The sequence below is a fragment of the Botryllus schlosseri genome, chromosome 3 (assembly GCF_051294905.1).
Source record: "Botryllus schlosseri isolate E-star chromosome 3, Bs_hap1, whole genome shotgun sequence".
Taxonomy (NCBI): domain Eukaryota; kingdom Metazoa; phylum Chordata; class Ascidiacea; order Stolidobranchia; family Styelidae; genus Botryllus; species Botryllus schlosseri.
Window position 1 is genome coordinate 30,558,103 of NC_137238.1, and position 27,215 is coordinate 30,585,317.

The following is a 27,215-nucleotide window of genomic DNA, read 5'->3' on the forward strand; positions in this document are numbered from 1 at the left end:
GTACCTTCGACTGTTGTAGCAGCAAAAACCTGTTGAGATGTCGTGGCATTAACAGCAACGGTGGTGTTTGACACGGATAAATCTAATAAATGGATGAATACACATTTACATCATCAATAAAAACAACTAGCATTGGGCCTTTTGTGACGACTTTGCCACTAAAGAAGTGTAAAGGAATATCTCAAAGGAAGGGTTTCGCCAATTTTTATGGGCTGCAACTTATTGCCTTTCTGACTGGTACGTGATAGTGTTATTAACAATTTATAACCCCGCCAATGGTTATGCGCCACGTCATCGTTATTGCCACACCCATTGCCACGTGTCACACCTACAATTTATCAGTTTTACAATATCGCGCCAATTTCACGTTAGAAGGCTCGTTACCTGAAATTTGAACTATGATACGCACACCAGTAGAGTATCCCGCAAACTTTTCGTGCTCAGCAGTTTTAAAGCATATCAATGCCAAGTAACACGTTGGCACTTACAAATTATACGAATGTGACCTATAATTGAGATTGTAAGGGAGTCGGGCTATTTGCCGCCTCATTAAAATTCCGGCATATCGGTTTCAGATACAGAGACACCCCTACAATGTCCAATATTTCAAATCCATCATTCTTTGACCAGTCTGTAATGCATGTACACTAGGGCTGTTCAAAAATAACCTTTTTTCCGGAATCTTGCAGGTTACTTGATTAAATCGTTAGGTTGCCTCAAAAAACCACGCACACCAAATTTGAATTCATTCCAACCAATATTCGCGGATTTCGTAGAGTTTGAAAATTTTGAATTTGCCTAAAAATGCAAAAAAAAAACATTTTTCAAATTTTTCTGCCAACCCCATGAAAGTGTTGCGCTGTCTTCGAAAACGATGCAAAACAAATTTACGCCCCGCATTTTCTGGGTAAATTCAAAATTTTCAAACTGTACGAAATCCGTGAATACCGGTTGGGATAAATCCAAATTTGGTGTGCGTCGTTTTTCAAGGCAACCTAACGATTTAATCAAATAGCCAGCAAGATGCAGGAAAAAAGTTTTTTTGAACAGCCCAAGAAGAGGATAATAGGGCTCGTACTGTCACGTCGGCATCGTTCCGTCTAGCCAAGTGGTTCTTAACTTCGTCGCCAGCGCCCCTCAGAGGGCGATTTGAATTTTGAAGGGGTGGAAACGCTCAGTGGGGGGGGGGGAATGAGCGGGCTGGGCTCAGCGCGGCGGTATGAAAGGGGGGGGGGGTGTGCTGAAGAAGAATGGCCTCGCAGTAGATGGTGTACTAAGGATATATGATTGTATCGTAGGACAATAGTTCTATATATTCCTGAGTTCTCATTGCAAACTGACATTCGACGAAATCCGTCAAATAACAACGCTTTTCGTTGCGCTCATCGCATCGCAGTTTTGTGCTGTTTTAAAATGAAGAAAATAATAATAAACTGATACTTATACTTATAGCTCGGGGTTATTTTCCGCAAAATGTTTTGAACTGGGTATTTTATCTGGCAGGCATTGAAGGCTACTGTACAACTTTTGGGAGTGATGCCCTTTGTACATTAAAGTTGTTTTGAAACTTTTAGGCCAAAATAATGAACTAAATATACTTATATTTGAGAGCTACAAAATTACACTGTTAGAATGTTTCTTCATTGTATCATATAGGATGATACTGCTTAGTGTTCTTACCCACATTCATGTTAAAGTTAAGAGCTTGGTGCAGGACTAAATTTAATGTGAGCAAATCTCTACCACATTCACAGTTGTTTTAGTAGTCACACAAAGCAATATAACTAAACCCAATACAATTAACTTCCCCGTATTGACAATCGCAGAAAAGAATTCGGAATGTGTACGTACATCGACCTCGAACCAAATGCAATGAGTCCGTAGGCCCGTTATAACATCTTGGATTTGATCCCGAAAATAGCACATACAATTTGCCCGTTGATAAGTCGAGTGGTCCAATAGTGAAGTCCCAACCCGAAAGCGGACTTCGACCCCTTACCCATTGTTTTTGCTACAGTCCTTGAAATAGGGGGCGCCAGACTCAGGCAATGTTTGAAGGGGGGCGCTGGAGAAAAAAGGTTAGGAACCACTGGTCTAACCGCACTCTCCGAATATTTTCTCTGGGAAGCATATGCTGAGAGAATATTTGGAGACTACATGTGGGACTCCGGTAAATTTGAAAACATGACCCCGGTTTTTACTCATTAGCTCTGTGTAGCAAAATCAACTTCTAATACAGAAGTAAAATGAAGCTAGATTTATTCACAGCGGATTTGGGGTCGGCAACATTCCGCATGCAGAGTGCCAAAATATGTCAATATCAAAATATTACCAATTGCCGTTACTAACATTTTCAGTTTTGACATGGAATCTTCTTATCTGAAGCCGGCAACGATATCGCTTACGCCAGAGGTTCTCAGAGTATGGGTCGCGAAGGATACGAATGTTGGTCGCTACCGCACCTGAGCTATCTCTCTACATACCCAGTATTTGCCTGTACTATCGCAAAAAAATCACACGCGCCAAGATTGATATTATGCGGTTGCATTGGTCTTTTTTATGTCCACAGTGTTCGGTATACCATAGCCAATAAGTGATACGCGCATCAAGGTTGTTCCGACGATATTGCATGGTCATGAAAAATGTGCCCATCTCTGTATCAAACAAGTCGGTTTGATGTCACACTATGATAAGGTTGTTCTGACACTAGGTTGGTTCTCAAAGCACTGAAGATCGCGGTAAAGATAGTCATTGCTCCAAATATATTGGAATGACTCACATGCACGAGACGAAACTAACTAAGTGAAAATTTCCCTTCGTAAAACGAACACGATATCATATTCGCATTACGTCACGGATCTCATTTATTTTTCTCTGCGGGTCTCATTCGCACCGTGCGGCTCATGCTACGGACACAGATTTATTCGGATTTGGCACCGGTCATCTCGGCACCTTGACACATCAATATCGAACGTTTTGGTCAACGTTCGAAGGTTAGGTTATTGCAAGCTTTTATCGCCGTGGCTTCGTGAAATAGCTTTGATGTTTTGCTAGCTTCTTTAGCAGGTCCTCCGCATCAGCCGTGTGAATGTGAAATAATATCACTGCATGGTATTTCTTACAATGCCGACTCAGATTATTCTCCCCGAAGACGATGGCTGGCTCGGTAGTCATTATAAACTAAAAAGACCGGTTCACGGCTAAGACCGGTTCACGGCTGACTTAAGTGAACAAATATTTAGTGTTATAAATCTCGTTGAGATGTCGGCAATCAGCCGCACCTTTCATAGCTTGACATAACATCGTTTATGAGCGAGGATTTGACCCGCGAGCCGCACAATGCCCTGAACTAGACCGTCATCACAGAACACAAATTTTCCAAAAACCACGTACCCATTTCGCAAATATATGATTTGTTTTGAGAGCATTCTCCGTCGAACCAGAAACCATTCCCCCCAACCAACATAACGCATTTATCCGTTGCATCTCGTCCGTTTGGCTCACCGGCTCCCCAATTCCTAAACAGACTGAAAACGTCGATGTATTATGTCTCAATTCAAATGAAATTATAATTGAGGAATGGGACATAACGACCAATGAAGTTGCCGAAATTATTTACGCCGATTTCAAAAAATGTAGTTTTGTGCTACCGGGCTAATTCTTAATACCTATGCGTGATGGAATTGAAGTGCAAGCAGTTTCACTTACATGTCATAAAGTGACAATCCACCGACCCATTTCCAGACGTTGACATCTTCAGTAGTATTCAGCCCTATCCATACCATGTCTTGAGCTTCAATTTGTGTCAAAAGGTAAGACTGGAAAAACACGTGTCATTATCGTAGATGTAGATATATACTATTACTGTTGAGGAAAGGAAAGGACGTAGTTTATTTTTGTCTGTCCTGTTTTTGTGGCATTTACACCGACTCATGATATACATACACACGATCTGCGCATATGCATACCATGAGTGCATGATATGCATATGCCGCTGGACAATGAAGGCGCAGATATAGCATGTACGGCTTTTTAAGTCTTGCACCACCTCTCCATGCTATCCCAGTAATGCATGAGCGCCAAGCGCGGAAGTCATGGATACCAGTATTACTAATTAGGTCTTTGGTCTGTTCGGCCTGGAATCTAACTCAGGACCTACTGATCAAGAAGCCGGACGCTTCACCATTACGCAATCTTGTCGGTATTTTGTGGTTCCTACAACTCTTTCGCTCATAGTTCCTTATAGATTGTGCAGAAGGGTTGTTTTATAACTAACCCTTTCTTGTCAGAGTGTATTAAAAAGCAGTGACGTTTTACTAGGCTCGATGAAGATGATTAGATGGGAGCTAATATGTATGGAGTCGGGAATGACATGGCAATGTTAACGGGTGATAGCTTTTAATAGGAAGAATATTGGCAATGATTTCATCAACTTCGGGTAAGATTCCCCGAGCATGGTATGGTTTGAGATGACCCGAGATCACTACAGATAACTTCGCCGATAGTCGGAATCAATGTCTATGAGGCGTCAATAACTCGCTGGAGGAAATTGGGAGATCTGAAAAGAGAATAAGATGATTTCATATTATCACAATGCATTGTGAACATGCAGCCAGAAGCTTCGTTCTGATTTCGCGAAATCTGCATCGTCGTTACAAAAATTACTTCCAGATGTTGACTGGCACTTGGAAAATACAATTACTCGTATTTTAGCTGCTTATCAATGTACTTCATTTTTGTAGACAACTATTTCTGTGTGGAAAGTATTTATTCTTCGTGAATGTCTCACCATCGTTGTAGCAAGGCTATTTCAAGGGAATTGGCGAATTTTCAGCTAATCAGTGTAATAATTATTATTCAATAATGAGTGATCCCCACGTCCAAACGCTATCACAGGCCATTTTCAAGATGGAAACGCACGAGGAAAACATCACTCTCTCTGCAAACATGCCTGCTACACGACGTTTCGTCACGGTCAAGAGACGAAATTTGCCACCGTAGATACTTTTATTTGAAAAAAAAAATGGACGAAATTTCAATTGGCTGGGACTCGGCTTCTGCTGGCTGGAATGGAACCAAATTTGGTGTACAGCGTTTTCTTTATGCAACCTAACAATTTAATCAGTGTATCGCCGCAATCCGGAAAAAGTTAGTTTTGAGCAACCTCGTCTATGTACAGCAGACCTGGGCTGTGGGCAAAGTGAGGCCCGTGGGCCAAACACGGGCCGCAACGCGATTCTGACTGACCCGCGATAAATGTCCCGGAAGTTAGAGCATTACTCCTACTTTTCAATACTAACGTTTGAACAAAGAACACTGTCTGTAAACTGAACCGGAAATGCGTTTACTTTTAATCCTGCTTGGTCAAGTGTGTATAGTGCATTTGTACGTATGGGTCTTATAATCTGGACTCAAATGAATGCAAAAATAGCGAAGTATATGCCCCAACAATTTAAGTCACAAGTAACGGTTACCGGATAGCTCAAAACTTGTTTGTTGCCATCGTTAAATTGCAAATTACACGGTCTGTGCTTAAGATTGTCATGTCATACGTTCCCTATACATAATCCGTAAAACAAGTCAATCAGTGCACGTGAGCAACGTTCAATCAAAAACGATGAACAGGCATGGTAAAAATGGAGATGGAGGCGGACGTCAGACATTTAAAGAAGATTTGGACTTCGAGCAATATGTATTTCTATACTTGAGTCATGGGGGCCCTGTCATTTCAGTTAGTGGTGAGCAGGTTGCCGTGTTTAAAGATATATTTAGAAAAGCCGTTATGAGAAAGACGGAGTGAAATACTAACACTTGTCAGCTGACCAGGGCCGAAAAAGTGCGAATTTCAGGGCATCTGCCAGCGAATCTATCAAAACAACAAGGCTAAATCCCAAGCTGCATACAGCTCGCGACCAATACCACTTTTGTAATATCCCAAATACATTTTGACGTTTCCATAGAAGAAAGTGTCTCAGGTTAATGTAATTTAAATGAGTTAGGGATGTTTCATGTTTCGTATTGTTTTGAATAATTTCATCTAAGGAATAAATTAATAGTCGTTTTTTGGTAATTAACCATCACTATTTCATGGCTTAATTTCAACATATACACTTAGCACCTCGTGTTGACAGTGTAATTCACTTTCGTCTACTTAGCAATAAAATACGACACGGAATATAGTTAAAACTTTTGGCTCGGCTCGCCAATTTATTTTTCGCTTGTCATTAGCCCACCTGGAAATATTATTCTCCACATCTGGTGTATACAATGTACACTCACGCATCTATTTGGTATGATATTTATTATCCGCTTTCATTCACATAAAAGTCAACTTCAGTAGCAATACCGGACGTGAAAATGAATGCGAGGCAATTTGGACATTGGTTGTTTCGGACAGACAGTTTGAACATCTGCTTTGCAGTACGGTTACAGGGTTATCGTGTGGTCTAGAGCAGTGGTTCTCAACTGCCGGTCCGCAAGGTATATTTTACTTTTGTTCCTCAATTTCAAGGTACAATAAGTTGAAGACTTGTTCATTGATAAAATAAATGAACATCGAATTTTAAACTCATTCATAATTTCGCTCAGTATCATTAGATCTGGAAACAGGTTCGATTTGATTTAAAGCTCAAGTCGTGTCATTTGACGACATGCGAGCTACAAGTACGAGCTGGCACGCTAAACCGCGCATGCAGTTTGCTCGGTTGTCCGTTTTCGATTCATTCATTTTGCGAAGGACCGTAACTGCCTCACCTCAACCTCCCAATTGGAGCGGGGTCGAGCTTGAAGCGGGTCCAGAATTATTTCGTGAATGTACATAAATTACAGATCATCTTAACTTTGCCAGACAAGATGTAGAAATATTATTTGCCAGTGAAGAAATACCAATTTGGAATCGTGTGCGTCCTTTAGTTCAGAACGCTTGGGTGATTTCAATATCTACTCACTATATATCACAAAGTAGGTCACGAAATATTGATATGCAATGAAGTAGTTATTCCAACAGTCCCACCGAATATGCTTAATTATTATTAATTACGTGCCCTAAATTTTCCAAGACGACACGCACCTCAATCAACTCTACCAGGAAATGTGATAATTTTGAGAGCATAAAAATTTTACAGCAATATAAATGCAATTACCAATATTATTGACCGATTCAGTCATAAACTATAGAAAATTTTCGCGCTTCGCGCGATTATGTTGCATAAGCTTTCTACCTACACTGAATAGACTGAATGCGTTCACAAGTGCTGGTGAAAACACCCAAACAATAGGGGTCTGGGGGTGAAACCCACAGAATTTTTGTCTATCACCATGTGGGGCCCAAGACCAACGTTTTTGGGCGAGTAAGCTCACGATCAGCCGTGATTTCGTGGTTGGCCGGGTACAGCTGTTGCCGCGTGTTTTCGTGCGGCTCATTGTATTCGTAGTAGCCAGAGAAGCCTTCTTCTGGTATGGTAGTAGGCAATGAGCAAAGTAACAAGACAAGGTGCTTGGTTCGACTCCGAGACGCTTGTTCTCTCGATATTGTCGAAGAACAGAATATTATTCGAGTTAGCGTGGTCGGTTAAGTCCATGGCCTTCGGCGCGGAAGACCGTAAACGACTCTCGGTGCTAGGACGTTTATCTGGGCAAGGCAATTTTACCTCGACTCATCAGACTCAAGACGGTAAAATCTCATTGATGTCATCATGAACATAATTAATTACGATCAAAACCATCAAAATACCACTCTCTATTACCATCTTGCAAAAAACGGTTGCATTCTTCACGTCTTAAGTTGGTTTATATTTTTGAAAGTCCACCGGTCCGACAAATATTTTTTGAAATTTTACCGGTCCGCGAGGGGAAAACGGTTCGAGAACCACTGGTTTAGAGGTTTCCAAAGTGGGCGATATAGAGAGACAAATAAGCGAAAATAACGAAGTGGTCGATTGTGGGGCGAAAATATCATATCGTGCAGTCAATATTATTGATAGAAAAGAGACTTAATGCTTGACTTATTTTAGCATGGGAAAGGCGAAAGCGAAGTTTGGTAACCACTGATGTATTCACTTATTCGCCTACATTTGCCACAATCCCGACTCAAATTTGAAACATAATATAATCGCCGTTCGCCAATATTTTAGGTGACCAATGTGCGTCTGTTGTAAAGCCGTTCCTAATAACCTAAGCTGTAGAAGTCCACAATTCTACAACAAACGCATCACTAAGATGAACTATAAGCAAACTGTTCCCGTGGATAAACAAGATTAGCGGGATCACTAATTATATGTATGCCCTAAGTCACTCAACTATGTACGAAGTTGAGTGACTTCGTGTATGCCTCAATGATTTAGACTCGAACGGAGCTCAGATGTCTTACAACGCAAAGCATGTTTGGTAGTCAAAATGGTGTATGATCGTTGACATAACCCACCGCCTTTTGCAATGGGCAGTAGATGAGGTAACAATCTGATGTAATGCAAGACAACGATTCATAGCACGCAAGACACCAATATGCTTACTTGGTTTCATTTTAAACAACCTGAGATACGTCTTAAGGTACAGAGTAAACAGCACTTGCTAGTTATCTAATGTGATGAAAACAAATTTTAATTGTGATAGGTGAAGGAAGTCGAATATGACAAAATAGCTCCTAAGAGGCAAACCCGAAGCTCCAGTGCCAGCCAACATAAAAATACGCAGAATTTACGAAATTTGGCTCGCAAATTTGCCAATTGCCTACGCTTGATACACATATTCAAAATATTATGACGTGTGGTGTACATGTGGTTCGCCAAATTTGAGTCAGATCGAGACCAAGACAGGAATATCGATTAACGAAAATTCGGAAATTATTGAATCATCCATTTCACCTGCAATGAACAATTGAGCATGTGATGCGCGCTAAAATACCTATACTTCATTTACGTGACAGGTGTCAAAATAATCAACCAGTTATCCAGATAGGGGCAGCGCTGTCAATTTGATTCACATACGAGAAGCAGAATTGATCGTAGATACAGAAGTGGTTTGAAAAGTGCCTGCGCATGCGCACTGCCCAAGCATGTAGCTTGAGACTTGAGTTTCGGGCTGAGATTTGAGAAACATTCATATCTCATAATTCGATCTCTGTGTGAACACAGGAATGAGTAGGGATGGTGCGAACCTCTGGAAGGTTCTGGCTCGTGTGAACGCGAACGTGAACCTATGACGTCACGTGACGTCATATTGCCAATTCCAACCCTAAATTACCGTAAAGTAATATATTAATGTACATGATAATCAGGACCGAAACAGCACTTCGTCAATCCATCCCCTAAAAAAACGTTGGTCTTGGGCGAATCATAGGGTGATGAACCAAACTTTGCCAGCGCCATGCGGAGAGTGACAGGAAGTCGAAACGCAAATAATTGTAGCCAAGAATCGCAACCAAAGTTCACAGTGCAGAACCTACCAAAGTTCGTTTGTGAACACAAGCCTCCAAATTGCAGAGGTTCACACACAGAACGCGAACGTGAACCTCACGTTCACATTCAATACGGAAGGTATTGTGAGATTCATAAAATTGTTGCAGTTGAAGTATGCATTTTATCCACCCCAATACCCAGAGACCTAATGGTGCGAGCATAGTGTCCTATATGGTGTCGGCAGTCGACACAGCAAATCTCACGGCTCAGTGAAATTGTATCACGTCACAATTTCCATTTGGCTACAGGCAATTTGACGGTCATTTTTGACCGGCTTGCCGAGCATTAAATTTGGTAAAACTGGTATCAATCGAAAGCTGACTCTGCACTGATTACGGAAATATAAATTTTATTCCGCTCGCGGCCCTGGAACCCCCACAATCAGCCTAGAATTTTTCATTGTTATGGAGATTGGCATTGAGACGCAACAATGCTGTCTGGCGAAACGAGAGATTGGCATTGGGACGCAACAATGCTGTCTGGCGAAATGAGAGAGTTACTCTCTCGTTACTCTCTCGTTTCGCCAGACAGCATTGTTGCGTCCCAATGCCAATCTCCATAACAATGAAATATTCGAGGCTGATTGTGGGAGTTCCAGGACCACGAGCGGAATAAAATTTATGTTTTCGTCATCAGTGCAGAGTCAGCTTTCGATTTGCCTGTAGCCAAATGGAAATTGTGACGTGATACAATTTCACTGAGCCGTGAGATTTGCTTGTGTCGACACCATATAGGACACTATGGTGCGAGTAAGCCTACTACTATACACTTTTAAAACTCGGAATCACACGATGTCATAATAGTTTACTATAAAGCATGTCACTTCTGCCCCTCGCACGAATTTTACAAAACTTTCCTACGCACTTCTTGTACTCATTTGAACATTTGTTTTCGCCTCGTCGACGTACTAACGCAACTAAGCATTTCGAAGTATGCAATAGAGTTTGTGCTTAGTTGCAATCTCTTTATTTGAATTGCTGGCACCTATTGATTTATTATTGTCGTGCCACACAAGACCTAACGGTTATATTCCAAATAATTACACTCATTTACTGCTGTACTCGAAAATCACAGCATAAATTCGGTCCTTTCGATTTTTCATTTTCAATCATCTCTTCCTTTGTAACCCTTGTCTATTCTTCACCTACTACAATTCCGTATGTATGACATCTTCATGTAATGCATGGGAATAGTGAGTCGACTCGCTGGAGTTTTACCTCAACTCGCAATTTTCCTTAGGGGGCAGGTTGATCCACTATTGTGTGTGTATTTACCAGTTTTACTGCGAAAATGGAATATGATGGTGTTACTTCTTCAAAAACAATGCTCTGTTTTGTTTGAACCTGCTAACATTATATTGTAGTTGTACAGGAATCGCAGCATAAATATACTATTTTAGGCAGTAAAACACAGCAACAGTAACAATATCCGTTTCATGCGCGCTCGCTGAGATCATATTGGAATCACTTACATTCTCGCCCGCATCATTAATCCTCACCAGACTCGATGCCATCCTCTCGCAATGGGATTGCGCATCTGCCCACGATGTATCTGGTCTTTGGCCAAACGAAAAGTAATAGCAGCGAGAATTTTGCTCCACCCATTCTTCGGGGCATTCTGACTCGATTACTGAACGAAAAAGTTACACAAAATGGCATTCGATACTTGAAATAGCGCCTGCAAAGGAATAACGCTGCCGAGTTTATGTTGATGTTATTTTGTCATCCTCAACTGCAATAGTTGAGAGCTTTGTACACAGCCAGACTAGTACAAACTACCCACTTAGTTAGTTGACGGTCAACTGACTAAGGGCTTTTTGAGGAGTTCTAGTTTTGGTTGCGGATATTGAAAAGTGAGTAGTTCAAGCCAGGGCTTTGGAGCCGGAGCCGGAGCCCGGAGCCGGAGCCCCGGAGCCGTGCATTTTCACCGGAGCTGGAGCCGGAGCCGGAGCTCTACATAAAATTCAGCCGGAGCCGGAGCTGGAGCCCGTTATTTGAGGAGTAGCTCCGGCTCCGACCTATTTCATAAGATGCTATTATATATGCAACAACCACATCTGCTGATTTATCATAATTGAACAGCAGGCCTGAATTTTAATGCCGTGCACAGCAATGGCATAGAGAGTAAAGTGCGTTCTAGTGCAACTATGATGTTGTCGACAATTGACAAGTATTCAGTACGACGTCACAAGTGGCACCTATATGTCTTCGTTGCTACATCGGATGTTACTGACGGCTGACAGACTCTAGATTACTATAGATAACTAACCTATGGGTAGATTAGTAATCTATATAGACCAAGAATGGCCAACCTTTTCGGCTAAAGGGGCACATGCAATTGACGAACGAGTGCGCGGTCCACTAGCCACGCCAAGCGGGTAAAATTTTCCAAGTTTATAAATAAACAAGGTCAATAATATTATTACTTGAGTATGGCGGGTCTATTGTATACCGCCCGCTAGGCTCAGTTTGCAAGGACACGACTATTCGGCGTCTGGCCACATCGATATCGAAGGTCTCCGATAATATGCGACTATCATTTTGTGTCTACATTTCACCGTCGACGATCTTTATGCGAGCGCAAACGCGAAAAGACTTTCTCCCGTAATTGCGAATACAGTTAGACTCAATCGGGTAAATCAGGCGTTTTTTCCATTTTCAGTAGGGGGTAGGCTACCAATCAAGAAATCGTGTGACAATTGAACACGCGAAGCGTGAAGAAAAATTTCGCTACTATTTTAGTTTATTGTAGTGTACGACGATTTACTGAAAATGTGACTGGACCCTGAATCTGCCAATGCGTCGGAACTGATATTTTAGTCATCAACATCCCATGTGTCGCAGCCAGAATTGTAATTTTTGGTTGGCATTGCAAGTTCACAATCTGAGCAATTCATTTTCGATAATATAATAGGAAATTAGCTCGCGGGTCACGCAAAACCCTCTCTCTGGCCACATTTGGCCCACATGTTGGCCACCCCTGATATAAACAGGCCCATTCGATAATTTCAGAGCCGGAGCTGGAGCCGGAGCAGTGGTAATAATGCGGCTCCGGAGCTGGAGCCGGAGCTAATGTATGATAGAAGAGAGCGCCGGAGCTGGAGCAGTTTAAATTTACGGCTGCTCCAAAGCCCTGGTTCAAGCTCTAATTCTAGTTCTAGTTCGAGTTGTACATTTTGAAAATTCAGTAGTTCTAGTTGCACATTTGAAAAAAATATTATAGTTGCCGAACGATTAGAAAGCACGTATCATAGTTTTGCGTAAATCGCAGTGGCGGCTCGTCCTATAGGGCAACTGGGGCATTGCCCCACCTAAAATTCTGTTCAATAACAATTCTTTACCATTTATAGACGCACACCTATCTATATAAACCGAAATCACAGCGAAAATCGTATACTTCTTGTCCTTTCGCTTGTAAACGTCCATATATAGCGAAGTCTCTGCGAAAATCGAATTCTCTTCTGTGTTTTCGCTTTGCGAATGCCTAGCCGGGGCTTGCCCCGGTAGCGCTCATAACAAGCTTTCACTATCTATTCTCTCAAAGCCGCGCCCAATAAAGAAACGGTGATTTACTCTCTCCTATTCCTAAAATTACCGAGCAAGCGGGGCACGATAGCTCTGTGCCCTTAAGGTGTGATGTAACAATCGTATCTATAGCTAAACTCTGTTACCGTCATATGCGTTTAGTCGACCTTTGCTGGTATAGGTCGATTTTAATGGGGTTTCACACCATGAAAACTCTTGAAACTTGTTATGTCATGTCGTGATGGTGGTATTTAACACTGCCCCAAGTTTCAGGGTTTCTACTTAAAGTTTAGGGTAGTAATTCCGTTTCCGAAGTTGAGTGTGTGCTGATCCGTCATTTATCGCAAACAGATTTTACTCAAAAGCCGGTATTGGTATCCATTGGTTTTGACGATGTTCAATACTGAGATCGGTTATGACATTTGGCACGGTAAGTCTTAATGTTAGTATCGAACGCTGTACCAAGTTTTAAGTTTGTCACTGAACTGTGTTAGTGGTAATTTCGTTTCCTAATTCGAGTGAGAGCTGACTCGTCATTTATCGCTAACAGATTATACGCAAAGCCGGTATTGGTCTCTATTCATTTTAACGATGCTCCTTACCTAGATCCGTCATAAGCTTTTGCACGGTATGTCTTGATTTTAGTATCGAACGCTGTGCCAAGTCTCCAGGTTGACACTCAATGATTAGGGCAGTAATTTCGTTATCAAGGTCGAGTATGGTAAAGATGTGCTCCGATCTGACACTTTAGCCTACAACACATTGCGGATTTCACCCAAAAGCCGGTGTATCTGCGGTAACGTTAACTGAGATGATGATATCATTCTCAGTTTGCATTCAAATATTTACTTTGATATTATATTCTCCAATGTCAATTTCACCGTGAAATTGTGGCCTTCAAGCCCTTTGCTTACAACCCCGTGTCAAGCGCGATAGTTATTTGGTTTTCGATGGCGGCTAACAGCTGATCACTTGATCAGCCTATTCCTCAGTAAATTTTACGCAGAATTCGGTGTTGGTCTGTTCGCATTAATTTTGACAGTGTACCATACCGAAAAGGGCCATGAGGCCACTTCTCGATAATGTCATGTAACAGTGTACCAAGTTTAAGGCTTTCATCCTCGTATTTATTCGGTAATATATTTTCCAAAGGCGATTTCGCAGCAGACCTATAAGACAGTAATAAAGACGTATGTGTCGTATTACAGTCTCCAGTTTCAAGGCCAAAATCTCTTATGCTGTACCGACTACCGAGACCAAATTTCCGAGGCTGCTATTCTTAGTTCTTTAGAATGATGTTTTGGATTCAATAGGACAGGCCCAATCTATGAGATAACAATTGCGTATCTGTCCGAATTCGTTGACCTCTCCAATTAGGCTTACGCTATCTCTCGAGTTATAGTCATTTCCATTTCTGCAGATAATTAGTCAGGTCTAATGCGAACATGAACCGTGTTGAATCTTTGTTCCGTACGCCGTTTACGCAGTTACCACACTTCAAGTCACAGATCACCAGCGGACCTCTCGTGGCACATACGTTAAAATCACTGTTGCCGGGAAATTCATGTTACCTTACCATCATTAAGTTACTTGTTTACGTTGGAAAACGCCATTGTGACGTCATCTTGATAAAAAGTCGCTTGCAGCCCTTGCCCCACCACCCGATATTGTCACGAGCCGCCACTGGTAAATCGAGATACCGGTGCTCTATTGAATGATGTTTGAGCAGCCATTACTAGTTCAGAGCCATCTATACCGACCAGTGTTTTTAAGGTGTTTTGGGGGACCAAAACGGTATGGTATTAGTAAACATCAGTATAAACTACAGCCACGGTATACCAGGCTCGCGCTCACAAAAACGGAACCTCACTTCCCCGATTATTGCGTCATAATGGTAATGTAGCAGTGAGAGACCGTGAATTGGGAAATGCTTTGAAGTGTAAACCTCGTCTTTACATGGATAATAAGTTTTCTTAAAAACATACCGGAAGATTTCCGTACTGACTCTCAATATCGCTGCCTACTTAATGAAAAAATTCAACCGATAGCTAACTGAAATATTTTCTGTCGCAAGAGGGCGCACTTGCTAGTAGTCGAAAATATCATCAATCACTACTCGACTCGAATCATTGAAATAAATACTCGATTCAGATTCGAGTACTCAAATCATTGTGCCCAGCCGTAGAAATAACACATTTCCGAAGTCATCATCATCCCACAACATTGTCAACAAGTGCAATGAAATCGGGATGGTCGACAAAATACCAAATTATCTTCAATGTCACGAATAACAGGCATCATGTTCTGTTTGTGCGGCATAAAAGGTACATATTTGAACTTTGACATTGTACATTGTGTTGTGACGTCATAATGAGTGATACTCGACTCTAAGAGTAATACGTGATTCAGAATCAAATCACTCATGTACTCGATTTTACCTAGCCCTAATTCCGAAAGGTATTATTACGCGATATCATTATTAGCGTTTCCGAAATAATTTCTGAGTTTCCCCTTTCCCGCCCCTGTGCTGGATGCATCGAAAACTATTGTAAACATTTACCCATCGGTAACATTGTACCTTCAATGGAGATGACAATCGATTTTGGACCACCTGGCCAGGATTTGGCTCTAGACTCGAGTTTATGTGTCAGATTCGGAACAAAATTAAAATATCACACCTGACCGCACCTTTTGCAACCTTGTTCAACTCACGTTTGGTAGATACAGCGCTCAATTCCTGATATTAGAATGATACATGAGCTTGACATATAAGCCTAATTATAACGGGCAATAAAATAAATATCACATCCGAATACTGACAACATTTGATAGAAATGAACAAGAGAATTTATGATAACGCGTGAAAGGACTTCGTCAAACCCCAATTAGATCATATCACCTGTTGCTGTCTTATAAGCAATCTGACCAGAATTTCCAGGTCCAGTATATAATGGAGTATGGATCAGTGGTTCTCAAACTTTTTCTCAGACGCCCCCCTTTATGTTACGGAAATATTGCGCCCCCCTCTTATCGTGATATCACAATATATTAAAGAGAGCAATCAGAATGCCAGCAACCCCAACGGATAGTTTGATGGCTTTGAAGGTTATGGATGTTATGTTGATGAGATAATTCTCAAATGTGAAATTTGGACAATACATATAACAATAACCACGTGCTGGAGATAATTCTCAGTCATCTGCGCCTTTGCGCCTCCCATCAGATGGTTTCACGCTCCCCAGTTGGAGAACCACTGGTTTAGATAGATTCATGCCGATCAGCAATTGCTCATGCTCGACCGTGTAACGCACACAATAAATACTAATGCATCATTAGCTATTTTAATAACACATTCCATCTCGTTTTGGTGTAACTCTGAAGCTTTGCTTATGCACGACTGATAAATCCGCGATAGTTAGGCAAGCACCATGCGAATATGCGGGTCTAGTCCACAATATCAGACGGTAAAACACATTGTTATAAATTACATTAATACAACTTTTCCTACTCGTTATTACTGCTGTCGATGCTTGGTCTAAACAACGATAATGTCCCATGATTGCACAAGTATACAGGAAATAGAAGCAGCCACTGCAATACCTAAATTAAAATACGTACCTGCGAAGTTGTAGATGAATAGAAATACAAACAGAGTATAGTCGATTCCACCATTTCGCATGTTCTGTCCTTCTACTGTAAGTAACCCGAATTTTGCACTAGCACTACAGTCTTTTGTAAAAAAAGAGCCCCATCACGGATTCGTTTCACAACTCTAGAAAACATATTGAACTCGACTGCTGCAGACTGCAATCAAATACCCAGTATTGTTGTGGCTTCGTCTAAGCTTTCATGCGCATCTATCCCTAAACTATGCTGAAGCAAGCTGATGTCGAAGCCGACAAATAACGGATATATCATGTGAAGCATAAAGAAACGGACACCGAGTGTTTTTGTGTTGTGAACAAGAGCGCGGAGGGGCAAAAGCGTCTGCGTTTACATGTAATTTATTACCGAGGTGAAGCGCCAATTTTGTACTACAAGTATCGAAAACAAATAATTGATATCGTAAATGTTACCTATTCACCAGATGAAAGCAATCGCTATGAATAAACTCAAACATGAAACCTCATTCGATTACACCCTCATAATAGGGCAATGTTTGAAGTTTATGGTATATTCTGGTTGCGTGTCTGAGTTTGCGTACGCATAAACGTTGCGAAACACCGTTTTTGTCTATTGAACGCAAAAATGCTATGGTTGAATGGACGCAATGAGCTGATGAAATTTGCTTATTCTTCACCTAACATATATCTAAGCGGGTAATGTTTCTGATTTGGTAAAGCGTATGATCTCTAGTTGAACTTGTGCGATCTAATCTGTGATGATACCATCGCCACGGGTTTCCTGGTCAAATATCTTAGCAATTTGTCTCGGTAGCGCGCTCGCCGCTCATTTACATTTCACACTAGCGCACATGCGTTATGGTCAGTTGAGAATGGCGATACATGGGAAGTCGAGTAATTCCGCATCTACATTCTTCGTCAAATTAAGATCATGTTACATAACTCAAAGTTTGGGTGACATAGCTCATCAAGACGCAGCGCACACTGCAGGTAGGCAGAGGTAATAAACGACACATTACATTAGAGGTAGGGGAGATGTGGTACCGATGGATCACTGGGACCGAAAATACTTTGAAAATTCTCTATGATAATTCCATGATTACACTCTGTGAACTTGTCTACAGTTGCATGCTGGCAAAATCTTTCCTCATATACAAAGCAATTCGACGTGCGCGAGCTATGGGGTCCCTCACAGATGTTTTTTGTTTTGGGGGGTGTAAACTAAATTTAAATCGACATATACATTTTTCTTTGTAACCTTCAACACGAACAAACCAGCAATCATTTTTTTGTGAAGTGTCGGGCTTGTACCAGGCTATATAATGGCACCTATGATTTTTTTCAGTACCTTCCTTGGGTGGAATTTTTTCGATTCATGTATAAAATTCGTAGGGTGGGGACCGATGATACAATAGCCAAATCAAGCACAATAATCAAGCATACTAATCATGAAACGAGTGAAATATGCCTAGGTACAGAAAATCTTTGTCATAATTGCATATGATGTTTTATCGCTATAACGAGGTATTTGAAAGTCACACTGTCGATTTTCGGGCAATATATATGTACCCTCAAATTTATAAGTTCGAGCCTAAATCGAAACGTGATTTTATGACAACATTTGAGTTAATATTCATTCTATTTTTTGACGTTCGCGACCAAACATTCTTCTTTGGCTTGCTGTAGCTTAGATTATAACACTGAGCGAGCAAAAAAAGTTGCAACTTTTGAGTTTTTTAGGGTATGTGTGTCATAGGTCCCCGGGTCGTGTGCCATTGGACCCACCGGGTGGGGACCGATGATACGTTCGAGCATCAAATTTTGAACTTCCATAAATATTTTTTTTAAAAACGGATATTCATGTATATGTGCGCGATAGGTAGAGCTTGTATCAAAGTGCTGAGCCAGCAAAAGATCTGATGTTTTCGGCTGAACATTTTGGGGCCAGCGGTCATTTTCCAATTTTTGATCCATCGGTACCACATCTCCCCTACTTAAGCTTTTTAGCGCCGCTATCTACTGTGGACCTGCATTTCGTTTGTAATGTAGATGTTTGCACTGTCGGTGAACCATAGCTTATATAAATGCTATAGAAGAACTTATCATTTGACATTTCACAGCTTGTTGCCTACTTTATAAGCCCACCCCCACGGCCCATTGTCTGCTCATTGTGAATTATAAACGGTCAAATGAAACAAATAGGTAGACATGGTTGCGGGGGAGATAGCGTAGTGGTGACGATAAGCGCCTACCAAGCAGGCGGACCGGTTCGATTCCCGTCGGAGGTTCATTTGGGCTCCTCTGCCCCGCTGTCGCCGTTCTTAAAAGCCCAGAAAAAAGCCTCGAAGAAAGAAAGCACTCACAAGAAATGGAAAGAACTAGTAGAAAGGGCCGCGGCTTCAAAAAGATCACATATCGAAATATCGAAAAAGAACTGTAACATCGGGCACTCTAGGCCGAGGGGGATGTTTGAGTAAAGGATCGCTACTGATGCGTGTCGTTCGACATCCTCCTATCTGTTCGTTACATTGCATTGTGTCTTATCGCATTGTACATTGTATGTGTATGTTCAGATGAAAATTATCTAACCCAATGTATTGTATTGTATGGTGTTATGCTCAACGTACCGCAATATCCATAACCCAAGCAAGACGCGTGGGTATTGCGCATGATGGAAAATTGTGGTGTGGACAACACTGTCAGAATGAACCAACGCAGTGTGTCACCAGCAGTGTACTCGCTACTTCTGTGTTGCCAGCCAACAACTGCTGCTGTTGAACGTTCTCTCTCCATTCTTGGCAAGCTACTTAGTAAGGACAGACACTCTCTATCCGAGAAAGTAGGAAAGTATCTTTCGTTGTTTCAGAACAAATTTCAACTATTTCCTTCATAACACGTGATGTAACTACTGAAATTCATTATAGGTCCTGATTTCGTTAAAATAAAGTTTTTTCTTGTAAAAATATGTCAGTTTTCATGTAAAAAATTCTTTCAGGCCAAGCTCCTTCGTAAGTACAGACAGTTCCAACCAAATATGTAGATAAGTAGTACAATTCTAACATTATGTGGGAAAAGACCTAATTTACATACATGAGCTCAAAATTTGGTCAAAATTTGGTTTCTAAGGTCACAAAATGTCAATAGTCAGTTTACAACTGGGGTGTCAAAATCAATTGCGTGGCGGGCCGGATTCAAATCTTCAGGTCGCTCTCGCGGGCCACACCAGTCAAATGATTCCATAGTGTTAGCTCGAAATCCATGGACTTGTATTTCACTTGAATACTTTTTTTATATTACGGATCATAGGTGTTTTATTCTAGCAACACCGTCAGCCGCAAACAACGAAATTGGCAAATACGATGATTTATCAGTTGAATACAGTTATTAATTACTAAAACAGTGGCTCTAACGGCGATAGAAGCTGGCATATTTCAATGCTCCCTTTGTTTTAGTCGTAGCCGTTAGCCTTGCATTTTGTGCATGGGTTGTGAAGAATAGGCCGCAAGAGATATTAACCATAAACGAGGAACGTGCAACTTGGTTCATTAGACTATTATGAAATCGTGATACGGGCTGCTCAGGAGGCTAGGAACTTTAGTGTGGCCTACCCATGCTCGACATTTGCTGTCTTGCGGGATTGTTTGATACAAGTAATCCCTACTAAAAATAACAACATTTGTTAAGAATGTGCTGGATACTAAAAGCATTTTTCAATATACTCAGAATGGTTTGCCGGGTCGGACGAAATCTTCTGGCGGGCCGGATGCGGCCCGCGGGCCGTATGTTTGACACCCCCGGTTCACAACATGTCGTTCTGAATCAATCGCCTTACTGAATCTTCAGATTCGACGGTTATAACTTCGAAACATCCTTTTCCAACTCGGGTTTTCCCAAGCTGGGATTAACGCTTAACCGTTACATTACACCAAGTATTAACAAAATTTAATTGTGCTGATTTTTTGCTATTTCCTATACTATATTTTCTGGCTTTTTTTGCATCAAGTGTCGTCTGGAAATGTCATTTAAGCTTTTTAAACCTTACGCACCCTGTTTTTCAAGCTCCTTTATCAAACTCCCATTTCCCTATGACGTCACAATGGTTCATTATACAATTCATGATGGTTGGTTGTTAGTAAAAATGATCTTCTCAATCTCAGTTGGCCCATCCTTTGAGAACCCCTGTTATATATGTATATTATTTCTGTATGGGTAACATTTCAAGGTCCAGAAGAACTAAAAATTACATGACATTGCATATCCTTATGCCATCCTCTCAAGCACCTATTCCGTTCGCATAACAGTGAGTTGACACTACCGAAATATCATGCAAAAAAGCTCCAGAAGACTCGACAGGGTTTAAAGATACAAAACAAAACTCAGATGATGACTTCAATATTTGTCATAGATGTACATCCGGAAATATTCTTTGGTGTATTCCATCTTCAAACCTTTGGTTAAAAAACAGACTTCCTGACACGCATTTGCGACGAATAAGCAAGATTCCATCTTTAAACCCTAGGGGTCCGTGAAGCATTTCATGAAGTCCGCGAAACCTCTAAATTCACAAAATGATTAATAACCTAATTTACATTTATTTAAATGATGGAAATCGCGAGGCAATTTCACTTCACTACTTGTAAAACTCCAGGACTCACATCCACAGAGTGGCGGTCTGAGAATAAATATCATACTATGCAGACTCATTTTAATTGCTGTTCATATTGCTGTTTAGAGATGCTTTATTGGGAATTGTAGAAAAAATTAAAAACCGGATCAGTAAGGTCAATCACAGTGACTTCGAAATGTTTACAAAAATCCATTCTCTCCTGGGATATACATTTAACCACTATAATACATACAATAACTGCAATTAGCTACAAGACAAAAATAACCAGGCTGGACGTGATATGTTCAATAAAATAATCTGCTTCTCAATTTTGATGCACTATATTAGTGGCGATAATACCCATGTCGTCGGAAGCGTTACGCGTTATTATCACATTCGCCATGATCTATCTTTGTGTAAATGGATTTTCATCACTCGTTATCAAATCGAAGGTGCGGATTTTTAAAAACATGACATCGTATTTTAAGAAATGCAGTAGTAACATTCGCTTCGAAAGAATATTATAAATAAATAATAATAAGTTTATCCAATTTCTACATAAATAGTATGATGTAATTTTCAAGAAAAGTCATTTTGTTCCTGTTTATCACTAGCCTACACTTAATATTTGCACAGCACAGCTGACGGTTGTACAGACATTGAGCTAAATTTGAACTAAAAGTTGTGGTCCGCGTGGGTCCAGGACGGTCCGAAAGGGGTTCGCGAAGACAACAAGGTTGAGACTGGACTGGGAAGTATAGGCAATCATGGCTCTCGAATTCCATCTCGCATTGCGTAGAGATGAAAGTTTATGCCATTTGGATATTCGTAACTAACTCTGCACAACTCAAAGAGAAACTTAAAATCATCCCTCTATCCTGGCTTTTCAAATATTTTCATCTGAATTTCTGGCTTGGCGGATTGCACCAAGTTTTCGAAGTGTTTCGCCACATCATCTACAAATTTGTAGCTGAGATCTGGTTTTGTTGAAGACGTTGGATTGAAGAACGCTGGTACATGCTTTAGGGCTCAAGAATATGATGTTGGCAACCAATATACTGCCGTTTATCACTAACCCTTGCTGATCATTGAATTCTGCAGTTTCACAACGCCATTCAGCCGTTCAGTATCAACCTATGTTGTGTCACATATGATATAACATTTTCAAATTTTCTTATGCATGATGTTCCTTCAATAGGCTTTCTACACTGTTGAGAATATCTTGAGCTGGTCTGATTTTGCATTTTAGAACACCCAGTGTGATTTGTGTCAGGCAAATTCAAATTGGATTATTTATATCAGTGGTTCCCAACCGATTCTCTCAGAGCCGCATGCGGCTCCAAGGTATCCTACTTGTGGCTCGGATTGACCTCAAAAATATAATAGGCGACAGTTTGTTTCTATGTTGTTTGTTTCTATGAATAGTTATAGTCAATTTCTGTATATGAAAGCTAAAATGAGGGATATTAGCTGTTTAATGCCGTCCAAGGCTGCTGCTGAAAACCGGAAAAGAGAATTCTTGCAGATTACCCGCCTGACAAAGATATATTGAGTTTGGCTGGTCGCAGGCCTTTATACATCGTCTTTTATGAAGAGTAAATCTCGACGCAATTTTACTAACATCAAAATAACAGTTCATAGTCAAGTATAAATTGCAATAAGTCCATTATTACTCAGCGTATAATACCTCGCAAACTTTTGCAAGTGCTGGAATGTACGAAGTGAAGAGCTATCACATATATTAGTATGTTATAGTCATGATATGCATTTTCAGTTTATTTCAATGTATAGCACTCGCGAATCTGCGTCTATCAAAGCTAAAATAACTGATATAGAATCGAAAGAAGTATATGTCCATTGTGCATGCTTTTGAATTAGCTGGATGGTGAGATCCGGTGGTAGGCTACCTACCTTTAATTTTTCGTTATAAGTAGCCTACTCGAGTGTTTTCGTGCGGCTTCGTAAGTAGGCCACTCTGGAGTTTTAGATGCGGCTCCGACATCCAAAAAAGTTGGGAACGAGTAATATTTATACTCTACATCTAAAATTCAAATTAATTAATTATTTTTACTTATATTTATTTCTGACCGTAAACAAGAACACGATATGATTAATTCAGTACGGAAAATCTTAATTAACCAAAATAAAATCTCCGGAATTGAAATTGTGTCAGTTAAATTCAAATTACTCGATATATATATTAAAAAGTCTATGTCTACAAAAAAGCCTATCCTTCATACATTGAAAACTGGAAAATTTTGGTTGAAAATTTCAAGCAGCATAAATCTGCCTAAAAACAATTTGTTAATGTTGATTCACGAGTACATTCCGAGCCTATACTTCAAAATTCCTGGCATTCAGGCATATTTTGGAATTTTCTCCTGGACGCAGTTTTTTACAGTGAAATTCCGGACATATCCGGTAAATTCCGGACGTATGGCAATCCTAACATAGGGCAACCATACAACCTCTTTTAAGAGAATCTGTCCTCTTTTCTCAATAAATTAAAAGTGTCCTCGGAGGACGCCTGAATGACCTCTTTTTGGGGAATTTGTCCCCTCTTTCTGAAAAAAAGTACTGAAATACGATCAAAAACTCGACCCCAACGGATAGATCGGGAAAATCGGATAAAACGGGAGTCGAGTCAAAGTGACGACCTTTTTTTTAGTCAACACTACACATTATCGTAAAAAAACGGGTATTTCGGGAGTCGAGCCGAAGTGATGACAATTGTTTTTTAGTCGACACAGCACTATCGGTCGAAAACTTTTCAAAATCACCAATTTTTTTCCGGTGCTGGAGCTTTCAGATTTTTTGAAAAGTGTCCTCTCCTTAGGATCTCAACATATGGTAACCCCTACTATCACCAAAAGATGAATGTTCCAATTCACGAATACCTGAGATAAATGCCAAAACAAGCGACTAATATTGGAATATTCTTAGTTTTTTGTCAAGTCTACTCCAGTGGTTCTTGATAAGTGTTCCACGAGCCAGTCTCAGGGGATCCGCGGGATTTCAAGACACGTAAACTCGTACATATGATTTGTGATAAAGCGCCATTATTCGTTGTAGGCAATGTAGCGGTCGATGCAACGACTTGTTGCAAGGCCCGCTGGTATTTATGAGTCAGGAAAATGTAGGGTTCCGCGAAGGGTTGCAGATTAGCGTAAGTATTCCGCGGGTTAGTAAAAGTTAAGAACCACTGGTTTACTCTTCTGTCCAGACAAATCTTCCTGCAGCGCACTACTAGAATCAGCGCCTTCATCAGAACCTCGTTTCTCTGACGTCAAGTTCAGGGCGTCTTCTTGCAAGGCTATATATGAAACATAAATCTACTATCACACGCATGGGCTATATGAATGCTTATTCGTCTGGATCATTGTTAAAAATCACGACTAGTATGGTTTGAAAACTGGGCGCTATTACCTATTGGAGGGGGTGAAACGTTCAAGGGAATTGTGATAGGAGAAAATGTAACAATGTTCAGTACAATTTAATTAATTACCTGCTGGTTTCTTGATAAGTTCAGCTAATATTCGATGGAGCTTGATAGAAAAGCAAGTCAATGCTTGACTCACCCTAGCCCGCGCGAGCATGCTATTTCATAGGAATGGATCATTGAAGTGCTATACAAGCATAACTACTTCTATAAGTACATGAAACCCACTCGAGTACCTCAGTTAAGTAGAAGTATCTTGCGACTGATGACATCTACATCGTAAGGGACGATTTTCAGCTATCACATGATACTCAGGTGTCGGTGCGACTTCAGTCACTGCACTATGTCACGACATGGCAGGATATTCATGTTGATTATTCCGCCACTTTTTACACACACACTACCTGGTATTTCCATCTGAATAGCCACGAACACAGCGTATCCACAGCAAAGCACAAGAACTGTTCGATCACTGCTTATTGCGAGCGCTCTTTTCTCGTCTTGCTCTCGATTTGGTAAACTTTACCCGTACCGGTGGCGAAAAACGATATCCGGTTCATGTACAGTATACGGTTGTCCAAAAAGAAACTTTATTTGCGCAACTTTAAAAAAAAAACAATAAAATCAGCGCGTTGGAATTATTATCAAAAGTCAAAGGAAATGAAACCCGCTGATTTAAATCAGCCTGATTTAAACCAGAACCCTTTCTGCACGGATGTCAGTTTCCAGCTTTCCACAATTCACGGTACATGTTAGCGTATTAGTATTGCTGTTCACAACTACTTACTTCAGTAGTTTAGCGAGCAAATTCTATCTTTTGAAATAGTTTTGGATTGCTTCTAAAAGCGGCAGTGCTTTTCCTCGTACGTGTGTAAAATTTAGCGTCGCTACTTCTGCTGACAGTTGGTAGCTTTCATGGATATTTTGACCTAAATCGAATTCAACACATAAGTTCCCCTACTTCTTGCTACAGTTGACAAGTTGATCTCAATTATTACGATATAGTTCTGTATCTTGCTAATTATTGGATGAATGATACCATTGATGTTCGATACCTTAGCAAGGCTATACTGTCTCATGATAGTTCAGGTGTACTATAGGAAAAGAAGCAGTTATTGTAAGTATAAAATTTTATTTGAAATACATACCTAAGAAATTGAAGACGAATAGAAATACAAACAGTTTATAGTCTGTTTCACAATTTTGCATATTCTATTCTTCTGATGCAATCAAATTCGCTTTTGTACTACTATTACAGTCTTTTGTAAGAAAGATACGCAATCAAGGATTGGCACGATCGATTTCTGTCTTATCATGGACAATTACCAGATGAAAACAGGTATAGCTACGATTAAACTCACACATACAACTTCAAAAGAATTCACTGATATATGTGGCGATGTCATTTAATGCAATTTAGACATTTGAAATCTATTGCATACTTTGGTTTCTTGGAAGAGTCGGCTAGGGACAAGCGTTGCGAATCACCGTCTTTTGTAGCTAAAACGTTGAAACGCAACCGCGGAAATTAATTTGATATTATTTATGAATTTTACGACAGGCAGTTCCATCAACAATATCTGTCGGTATAATTTCTACGGATCAATACATAGCGCGATTGCATGTTGACCTTACGTATCTCTCTCCACCAAATATGATACGAATGATTTCGCTCCACTCGTTGTAGAAATGTCGATGTTGTGCGAGGGAACCTGATCAGTAGCCAGGAGTAATCATAACATGATTACAGTGCTACTGCGGGTCCATTACCGGATTCACATCGCATTCACACAATTACCTAAATGTAGTTTCATGACTCTTTTCGTTCTAACTCCTAATGTCTCAGTGCGAAGTGCTACCATATGAAGAGTTTCTAGCAAAACTTCCGCGCTCGGCGCTCATCATCAATCCATGTAGACGGAATTAATATGATGATCTCGTCAATAGCTCATGGGCGCCATCAATCCACTGATTTCCTCGTAACGACATGTTAGCGTAATGTGAAACTATCGATGCGTACGACCATAAGCGACCTATAGCCTAACGATCTCCTCATTTACCGCGGAAATTTATTCCTTGTATAACAGAGAGTGATATTAAACGCAGATGCATCAGCAACTACGATATCGCACTCTGACCGCCGCGACAGTAAACTAATCTTCTGCACTGCAAGACACCAAGCGAAAGAGAAATGTAATATCAGGAAAAAACTGGATAATACAACAATGCATATAAATTTTACATACGACGGTATGGACTAAGTCATAGCTGAAGCTGAAATATCTTTATATGTCACCAGTTTTCTCCCTTTACTGAAAACAATGAATACAAATATTGATACGATACAAAAAAGCATGGCGGCTTCAAGTACGATTTCGTCCATCGCACTCACAATCTAATAAATCCGTCCTCACGGAACTGCAATGATACCATAGACACAAGTACACTGAAAACTGGCACTGATAGAAACTGCGCATTGTAAGGATTGTCGAGGATTTCCATTCTGAAAATAAAAACGACAAATCAACATAAAGTCAGTGAACTAGAGCGATGTTGCATCAAGCCTGA

General features: G+C 40.6%; 2 protein-coding genes across 4 annotated transcripts in view; both read right to left on the minus strand.

Moving 5' to 3' along the window:
* Positions 1-16,804, minus strand: part of LOC145435014 (uncharacterized) — a 281,315-nt gene extending 264,511 nt beyond the window's left edge. The window contains exons 1-5 of the mRNA XM_080312272.1: positions 16,598-16,804; positions 10,927-11,084; positions 3,709-3,818; positions 3,394-3,527; positions 5-82 (exon numbers count right to left, since the gene is read on the minus strand). Of these exons, the coding sequence (XP_080168398.1) occupies positions 5-82; positions 3,394-3,527; positions 3,709-3,818; positions 10,927-11,084; positions 16,598-16,658 (541 nt within the window). The 5' untranslated portion in view covers positions 16,659-16,804. The remainder of the gene's footprint in view (positions 1-4; positions 83-3,393; positions 3,528-3,708; positions 3,819-10,926; positions 11,085-16,597) is intronic.
* The window catches only part of LOC145435015 (uncharacterized), a 91,651-nt gene that overhangs the window by 28,978 nt on the left and 35,458 nt on the right, over positions 1-27,215 (minus strand). For 2 of the 3 annotated variants that reach the window (XM_080312273.1, XM_080312274.1), the window contains exon 29: positions 26,826-27,150. The exons of the other annotated variant lie outside the window; for it this stretch is intronic. The gene's annotated coding sequence lies outside the window, so the exon portion shown is untranslated. Of the gene's footprint in view, positions 1-26,825; positions 27,151-27,215 lie in introns of those variants that run through there. 3 annotated transcript variants of the gene reach the window in all.